The sequence below is a fragment of the Seriola dumerili genome, unplaced genomic scaffold (assembly GCF_002260705.1).
Source record: "Seriola dumerili isolate Sdu_G_001 unplaced genomic scaffold, Sdu_1.0 BDQW01000435.1, whole genome shotgun sequence".
Classification (NCBI taxonomy): Eukaryota; Metazoa; Chordata; class Actinopteri; order Carangiformes; family Carangidae; genus Seriola; species Seriola dumerili.
The window spans coordinates 923,257-932,893 of NW_019174690.1; the positions used below are offsets into that span (position 1 = coordinate 923,257).

A 9,637-nucleotide genomic window follows, 5' to 3' on the forward strand; every position below is an offset into this window, starting at 1 on the left:
CCTTTCTATACTTTGACTTTTTTTTTTTTTTACTTTTTATGCCATACTATACTATGACTTTTTTTTTTTTTTTTATGCCTTACTATACTGTGACTTTTTTTGCCATACTATACTATGACATTTTTTTTCATTTTTATGCCTTACTATACTGTGACTTTTTTTGCCATACTATACTATGACATTTTTTTTCATTTTTATGCCTTACTATACTGTGACTTTTTTTGCCATACTATACTATGACGTTTTTTTTCATTTTTATGCCTTACTATACTATGACATTTTTTTTCCATTTTTATGCCTTACTATACTATGACATTTTTTTTCATTTTTATGCCTTACTATACTGTGACTTTTTTTGCCTTATTATACTATGACGTTTTTTTTTCATGTTTATGCCTTACTATACTATGACTTTTTTTGCCATACTATACTATGACTTTTTTGTACCTTAATATACTCTGACGTTTTTTTCATTTTTATGCCATACTATACTATGACGTTTTTTTTTCATTTTTATGCCTTACTATACTATGACTTTTTTTTACCTTAATATACTATGACGTTTTTTTTCATTCTTACACCTTACCATAATGTGACTTTTTTCTTTCATTTTTATGCCATACTATACTATGACGTTTTTTTTCATTTCCATGCGTTACTATACTATGACGTCTTTTCTTTTACTGACTCATAATATGAAGTTTTTTATTTTCATGTCTTATTGTGACTATTTGTGCATTACTATACTATATGATTTTTGACATTTTTATGCCTTAATATAATTTGTTGTTTATCTGACTCTTATATTGTACGATATTATTTTTTTACTTACAATATCATGTTATTTTTTGGCATACTATAGGCCTACAGTGACATTTGTTAGCATGACTGTTAGCATGTATGTATGTATGTTGCACTTGAACTAAAAGAATGACAAACAGCAAGACAATCACACTTGCTTTAATTTATGTAAAAAGAAACCTGACGGGTCATAATTAAGTAATAATGAACAACTTAAAGCCTAGAATTAAACTACAACAAGTAGAAATGTGTTTGGCTCAACCTGAATTCAGAGATACATTTGTTTTGTTTTTTTAAAATTGTTTCTTCAGCTAAATTCCATTTTCATCTCTTCACCTCATCATAAAAGATGGAGGCAGCAGTACAATCCACACAGGAAAACACTGAACTGTTTTCCTTTGTTCAGCTGTAGCTTCAGTACAGTACACAGGTAACATGAGTTCTCTTCATCATCCTCTTTCCATGTGAACCAGAGCTTCACTTTGTTCCTGGTGCTGGACCATCAGCAGCCGATTGGTCGACCCAGTCCCACACGTGGACGGAGCCGTCTGAGGCTGCGGACAGCAATGTCCGCGGCAGGTCGGGATGCCACACGTGGGAGGTGACGAAGACGGGGACGCCGTCATTGGACTGTTGTGATGAAACCACGTGACCTCGATGCTCAAACAGCGGCCGGGACTCCTGCAGCTCCGTCCTCCAGACCGAGGTGTTGTAGATCTGAACCGCTCCGCTGAAACCTGCCGGAGGACATTAGAAACTCTAATCAGATTAGTTGATTCTTAAAGGAAAAAGTTCTAGTTTATCATCACAAAAGTCTTATTTTGGAGATCATTCCAAAAGCTTATGATAATATCACATCTACAAAGTCAGAGCTGTGGGCAACTTTCATATTCTGTTGATTTTTGAAGTGAAAGTAAATTTGATCAGCGTCAGTGAGCCAATCAGCATGCACCATGCTTGGGCCAAGATCTAAAACTAATCATCTAATCATCAGGGACAGGGTGACACAATGTCGGAGTCATGATGTCTCTCGAGCCTTGAGAACCATCGTCCTCCATGAACTGACCTGACACTGCGATACAGTCGTCCAGCGCTGGAGCCCACGACACCCTGACACCGTCCACGCTGCAGCGCCGCGTCTGAACGTCCAACTGAGCCCGACTCACGGCTCCTCCCGGGTTCCTCAGGTCCGAGACCACCGCCTGTCCGGACGAGGAAAGTCTGATGATCCTGCAGCCAGACGGGTCTGGACCAGCAAAGGCGTCCGTCCACCAGAGGACGGACTCGCCCGAAGACGCCAGTGGAGGTGAGAGCTGAGGGGCGGCAGACGTCCGAGTGTCAGCGACGTAAACGTTCCCGTTACAGCAGCCGGCGAGGAAAACGCTGTCACTCACAAACTGTAAGGAGCTGAGAGGATCTGCAGAGTCAGTGTCTGCTGGGACAGAAGGACAGAAACACAGACATGTCGCTGATGGAGACGATCAGTAAACACACAGCAGTGAGACGTCAGGAAACTGGAACCAGTCAGACCTGAACTCCGACACTGGTGTTTTGTTTTCACCTAAAGACTCCAACTCTAATCTGCTGCATGTAAAAGTCTCAAACAAGAGAAAGATGAAATATAAAAAATGACATGCTAACTTGATTTGGTTTTAAAAAGGTGATTAAATAAAAAATATGACTGTTTACTAATTGCCTATTTAAATATATGTTATATAAATATAAAATACACATATTTGTCTTGTATTTTGATCAGCTGATCTTCATCTTCCTGCAGTTTGCTATGATGATCTCTAACCGTTTGTCTTTTGTCACCATCGAATCAACATTAAATGAGCAGCTTCGGATAAGTAGCTTCAAGCTAACAATGTTTATAGATATAATAAAATAAAGCCAACAATAGAATAAATAGAAAGGGTCAAAAATCTTGAAATCATTAATATGCTGGACTAAATAACGGCTTTAAATTCACCCACTCTCCTGTACAGATTTTCATTTTTCATTTTCAGCAGCATCAGGATTCACCTGGACTCTATATTTCTATTAGGTCTCACTGTCTGCGTCCCAATTCCATAATCAGACTATAAGTGAAAACAGTTGCAATACACTGTTTCTGTAGTTGGTAAACAAGAAATCAACATTTTTATGTTTCATATTAACACAAAATTAGGGCTGAAACTAACAGATATTTCTCTAATTGGCTCATCTATGAATCGTCACAGAGACAAATGTTTTCTTTTGTTTGGGCTAAAGTCCAAAAACACCAAAAACATCAGTTCACAATGATATAACAAAGAAAAGCAGCAAATCTTCTCATTAAAAGGCTGGAATCGGAGAACATTTGGCATCGTTTCATTATTTCTGCTTCAAAAATGATGAATCGATTTTCAAAATATCTGCAGATTATTTTATTAATCAATTAATCGTTTTGTAATCGATATAAGATACATATGTAAATTTTCAGCAGTGAAAAGCTCCTTCATTTCCACTGTGCGTTGCATTATTGGACATAACTGCTCATCAACAGGGTTTTCAGTCTATGTACCCACTGTTTAAATCATTCTTAGAATTAATCTGCAGTATGGGATTAAGACACAATTATAAAGTTGTTTCCTGTCTCCGTGCTGCTCCAATGCTACTGACACCATTTAAGATGGTGAGGTGAGTTAAAGCTAACAAACCTGCATTACCTAGTTTATACAGAGTCTGTCCTGAGGTCAGGTGAGTCAGCTGGATGTCGCTGCTCTGAGCTCCATGAAGAATCTGCGGCTGTGATGAGAGTCGAGCTGCGATCCTGCTGCCCCCCTCCGACTCACCCCTCCTCCCCTCCACGCTTCCTGTTCTTCTGATCACATCTGACAATGGACGACAACACAATCTTTACAAACCAAACACATTTTTACAATGAAACGACCAGCACCACAAAGGTTGAAGAAAAGAGTAAAGAAAATTGTTTTTTTGGCTGGTAAAAGTCTGAGTTTGTGTCCAAAAAAGAAACTAGATGATGCATCAGATTTAGTGAAAGAGATGGAAAATTATATCCACAGCCTGTGATCATCTCATGAATGAAACATGTTTTGTTGGGCTTTTCAGGCTGATTATTTTAACCCTTCCTTCCTTTCTGCCTGCCACAATATTTTTCATATTTATATTGAAATTAATAAGTGTGTGATTTAAAGGCATCTTAACCACCACATCATATGAAATTCACTGGAGTCAAAAAATGAGTTGCAGCTGTTGCTATGTTTCTATATAAAGTAAAACAAATGTCAGACACAGATTATGACTCAGTTTTGACCAAATACTGTATGTAGTTAGTGTGTTTCTGCCTTCGTAGAGCAGCACAGTCCTGAATGGTTTCACACTTTTTCTCCGATCAACAGGTGTTGGTAACAGATCGAGACAGCTGGCTGGTAAACGTGGCCGTAAATACTGGGATTAAAATACTTAAAGAGCTGCTTGTTTATAAGAAAACTCCCCAGGGTCATTTAAAGCTCCATGTTTTCCTCTTCTTCTGTGTTTTATTTGAAGTGTTGATCCATCAGAAGATATAAAAACCATCTCAGTGTAGTTTTGCATCTCCTCTCTCAGGCTTCTCTCTGGAGCTCTAGTAACAACAGGTCGGTGAGCCAATCAGAAGAGAGGAGGCTCTGAGCCTCTCTTCTGATTGGCTGACTGTTTTCTCAGTGATCCAATAAAAATAAGGCACATTTCAGGTAAAAACGGGGTCCAGGTGGGCGGGGCTTGGTGACTGCTTTGTTGTGACATCACAAAGTTCCAGAAGTCCTGACGGCTGGTTTTAAAGCTCAGTTTCTGAATACAGGCTGTGTGCATTTCTCTGTGGACTGAGGCTTTGATACTTTCACAGTATTAATATAGAAGCTAGACCTGATCTATAATCACACTACACATGGACAGAGACCTTTACACTATTTTGACCTTTAAACTCACCGCTGTCGTCCCCTCCGAGGTCCCACACCTGCAGGTTGGAGCTCAGCCCGTCACTGGTCACAGCACACCTCCAAAAACAAAGACATGAAATACAATTATTGACATATGCAAGCAGAATTAAATCCTTTTTCCATGTTGCTAAAACAAACCGCCTTCCCTGTGTTTCTTGTGTGTTCTGATATAAAGGATCTAAGTGGAGCTTCAGCCTTCAACCATATAATGACTGACTCACCAACACACAACTCCCACATGAAACAATAGACAATACAAAGCCATTAACACCATGAACATACATCCTCTATCAGCTACGACTGCTTCATCAAACATCTCCTGTTTGTATTTGTTACATATTATTATAAATTCACCTGCAGATTATTATTATTACAATTTTCTGATTATTTCTTTTGTCTGTAAAATGTAAGAAAATAGTGAAAAATGTCCATCAGGGTTTCAAGGTGACGTCTTCAAATGTCCAAACATCAGTAATAAACCCCAAAATATTCAGTTTATAATGATATAAAACAGAGAAAAGCAGCAGATCGTCACATTGATTAAGTTGAAACCAGAGATCGATGAGTGTTTCAGCCTGAAAAATGACATCGACAACCACCTGTGTTTCTCTTTACTGCTTTGTATCTGTATACAAAAGACTGATCTATCTATTGATCTCTATCTCTTTTTGGTCGACAGACAGTCACGTCTCAGAACAAAAGTCAGGACAGTAATCAGCACGAGCAGAACAATAAAGATAAAAACCAGAAATAATATAAAAGAGAAAAAATGCCATTCAGCTGAACTGGATAATCTAATAGAAGGAAACCTGAAGCAAACGCAGCGTCTTCGTTTAGTTTAAGCCGAGCAAACAGTAAATGTTACTGTTATGTTACTGTATAAACACAGTGTTACTGTATAAACACAGTGTTACTGTATAAACACAATGATACACACGTAACTCAGGGGCTTGACCATTTGTTGCATGATGGGTATTTACTACAATTTTATATTTAATTCTTCACTCCACAGACAGAGCCAGATTCAAAGACGAACTATATCTTCACTGAGTCACGTGAAGAAGCATCAATTTACAGACGTAACCATTCATCCTAAAAATACAAGGCAAATAAACTGATAATGAAAATAAGAGTTTGTTTGAAGAAAGATTAAAAATATTTAAACTTTTTTCACAACACACTTTGTTTTCTATGTTTAGTATATGATGGTCACAATAAATTTAATTTATCATTTCAGGCTTTGATGAATCATGATCGGTATTTGTCACATTTTAAAGCTTAAATGTTTAATTATATGAGAAAATAAATGATAGATTTGATTCTGACATCAAACCAGTGAAAAATAATTAAAATGTAATAAAATCTTCTTTTCATCTTTTTCATCTTTCTGAATATTCTTTAAAAACTTTACTACTTAAAACTAACTGAACTGAGGCTCATGAAAGAAGCTTTGAAACTTAAGTTTCCTGCAGAAGGTCGGACAGGAGCAGAGACTGAAAGACACCACAGGATTTAGGTTTTGACAACAACACTGGTTCAGCTCAGGAAATCCAGCTCACCTTGTTCCTGGGACGTGTCTGAGGCAGCGGACGGGACCGTCTGTGAAACCACCGTGGACGACTTTGAAGTCCCGCTCTGCACAGAGACCCTGAACACATCAACACACAGCAGAGGCTCTGAGTGACATTTCAGTCACCTGGTTAGAAAAATAAACGACAAAGCTCAGACTCGTTTGGTGTTTATTACCTTATTTTCATCAGCAAAGAGTTTCAGAGGCAGATGAAGCTCCAAGATTTCGTTTTTAGTCGGACTGTATCCTGCAACGCAGACGGCTGCAAAACACAGAAAACAATGACGAACACTGATTTCAAACATGAAACAATCAGTCAATTAATTTGGTTCGATGTCAAGTCAATTCATTTATCGAGCACATTTAACAACAAATGTGAACACAAGTACCACAGATTGATGATTAAAATCAAATAAAAAACACACAATTAACATAATTAAAAGAATTTAAGTCAATTAATAAAAAGTATAGGATCATAAAGATTTAACAATACTGAACAGAACATATAAAATAAAAACAAATAAATATAAATAAACAATAAAATAAAATACAATAAAAATAAATTGACTTACTCTTCCCTGACGTCCACTCAATGACCTGTGTGGGATGTTCCAGCTGATACACATGAAGATCTTTGTACCTGGAGAAACAGGCAGGTGTTAGCGTCTGACTTCATCATCATCAACATCATCTTCATCTCATAATTTCTCTGTGTGACTGAAACATTAAGAGAGAAGAAGACAGCAGCACAGGTGTTAATAATGAAGTTAGGATGTAGAATTAGACTCTAAAGCTTCACTTTGCCATTCTCCATAATGTAAAATCATAATATAACATTAAAGTATTAATTCTATAGATATGTGGCAGTGTTAGGTTACTCATAAGTGACGTTTATGTTCACATTATATACAGTAATTTTAGCTTCTTTTTGTCTTAAACATTGACACCAGACACCGTTTAAAATTTTAAATATTTAATATTTATTATCTTAGGGCAATGCACATATACTTTAACTATGAAATATGATTTAATGTATTCAATGAGGAGAATGCATTCTTTCTTTCGGCATTAATATAATCCATTAAGGATAAATTCATAAGAGAATTCACACATTACTTCATTGGTGTTGAATTGTGGAATCTGGCGATTTTTAAAGGAGATATTGCAGGAGTTCCACTTGTTATCACTTCTTAAACTTGTCGTTATAGCAAAACAGTGGCTGTTTGGTGTTAGAAGTGAAAGCCGAATTAAAAAAACTGCTGAATCTGTTACAGGAAATGACTTGTTTTATTATTTTTTTTAAGAATGTAAACATGTAGGTAAGCAACAGAACATAAAACTGCAGGTTTTTAAGCGGATTTGACCTCGCAAGGCTAGCTAGCAGCGCTACCGAATGAACGGAGCTTATAGCTAGCGGCTAGCATAAACTTCACCGTTTAAACAATGAGTGAAAAAGTTTCCTCACGTTTTCAGGGACTCGATGAACCAGTCATCTAAAATATCATCAAACTCCGCTCCTTCCATTTCACCGCCACCGCACGTCACTGCAGACGTGAGCGTGTTGTCGTTTCACTTCCGCATCTGACGTCTCATTCATGAGTTTCTCTGTGGTTCGTTCAGCTGATGATACAATTTACATTGCCCCCTGCTGGTACGATTTTTGTAATTGTAAAAAACTAAATTCAAAAATTTAACAGACTATAGAAAACGGATTTCTAGTTTTTCAGGTTTGCATTTAATTCATTAATCACTTACATTTAATACATTTAAATTCAGTTTAAATCTAAAATAATGTATTCATAGAGCTGAGACATGAAAAAATGTGGATAGATGGATAAAATTTATCATATAATTTTATTTTCTGACTTTTACTTTCATGTAAGCCTATGTCATAACGTGTATATACTGTTTGATAAGTAAAAAAAAATAGATACATTACATTTCCCTCAAGGTTGATTTCTCTATAGGTTGATTTTTCAAAGTAAAATGTCTCTAAACATTGTTTTCTGAGTGTCCAGCTGCCAAAATCCAGATGAGAGAAGATCTGAGCTGATAAAAAAAATGTAGATACACTCATCTTAATGGCCTCCAGTTATTACCATGCAAACACAGCAATGAGCTTAATCAGCAGTTGGTTGTCTGTTGCTATATGAGACCTGGAGGAAACACTAGTCACTTCTCAGGGCTGAGAAAACACTGAGTACTTCATTTTTCTGCTGAAGACGAGACCATAAAGGACAGAGGTCTTTGTAGGAAACATGCAAATACAACATTATTTCTCATAAACTACTGTGTATCTATAAAAGAAACTAAAAGGACTTTAAGCAGGGTTGGTGTATTTACATACCATTTATTTTTTTGTTATACTGCCAATGTGGAAATAACAGTAACCAATTTTGACATAATTTCTTATTTGCTATACAACTAAAAAAAATCCTTTTTTATATATACACTAACTGTTAATTGAAATTTAAGCTTTAATTTTGAAATCTAACTTAAATGGTACAAAGGTAAGGGTTAAACTGCCAGAGAAAAGAAAAGTTTACGTCACCAAAAACTGAAAAGTTCTTTGTAAATAAGATTTTTTAAACTGGTCTGCACGTCACTGCGGTGATGTTTAACTAATGCTGTTTAACTAACTGAAGACGAATAACTGAGGAAATGGAGGAGGGTCTATTTTCTTCACCGTGCTTATAGTTATTGCAGGGTAAAAGTATTTTTAATAAAGTGATGAAATGAACAAATAAAAGTTGTTTATTATAACTTGTGTGTGACTCACAGGTAAAGAGCTATAATATACAGACCACAGGTGCGTCCCTGTCACTTCCTCTGTTTTCAGACAGCTTGACTGTGGCAGCAGGTGACAACAGCTGACACTCCATCCTCCATCCCACGATCTGCAGAGCTGCAGAAATCCGGCTGTTGTTTTCCTCCTCCTCCTCCTGCTCCTCTTCTTCCTCCCCCGCCTCTTCCTCCTCCTCCGTCGTTCTGTTCTTCCTGCTGTCTGACAGGAGAGAGACTGACTCACATTCCTGTCACTCTGTCTTCCCCCCTCGGTCCGTCACTCTTCTTTTCAGAGACGGTGACACAGAATCCAGCTCTGAGTCAGTTGGGAATCATACAAACATATACTGTACACGCATACAGTGATGCAGCAAGTGCTCGACATCGTTAGAGAGAAGTCACAGATGGGAATCAGCAGTAAGAATGATGAGTCCAGGTTTTTGGATCAGGTAGGAGCAGAGAATTTACTCTGGACAAAGAAACAGAATCTACAGGATCTTTTTTTATTTTAAATCATCCA

At 37.1% G+C, this 9,637-nt stretch overlaps 1 protein-coding gene across 1 annotated transcript; it reads right to left on the reverse strand.

The window, feature by feature from the left end:
- Positions 1 to 958: 958 nt before the first annotated feature.
- wdr73 (WD repeat domain 73) lies at positions 959 to 7,900 on the reverse strand. Its single transcript, XM_022762047.1, has 8 exons — positions 7,799 to 7,900; positions 6,906 to 6,973; positions 6,510 to 6,595; positions 6,323 to 6,411; positions 4,753 to 4,820; positions 3,492 to 3,656; positions 1,868 to 2,233; positions 959 to 1,538 (listed from the first exon to the last, which is right to left on the reverse strand). The coding sequence occupies exons 1-8, from the start codon at positions 7,855 to 7,857 to the stop codon at positions 1,279 to 1,281; spliced, it is 1,161 nt and encodes a 386-aa protein (XP_022617768.1). The 5' UTR covers positions 7,858 to 7,900; the 3' UTR covers positions 959 to 1,278.
- Between the last annotated feature and the right edge of the window lie 1,737 nt (positions 7,901 to 9,637).

Coding starts and splice junctions, on each gene's coding strand:
- wdr73 (XM_022762047.1), bottom strand. CDS start 7,857: ATGGAAGGAGCGGAGTTTGATGATATTTTAGATGACTGGTTCATCGAG. Junction 6,974..7,798: donor TTCATCGAGTCCCTGAAAAC/GTGAGGAAACTT, acceptor CTGTTTCTCCAG/GTACAAAGATCTTCATGTGT. Junction 6,412..6,509: donor TCTTTGCTGATGAAAATAAG/GTAATAAACACC, acceptor TGATGTGTTCAG/GGTCTCTGTGCAGAGCGGGA.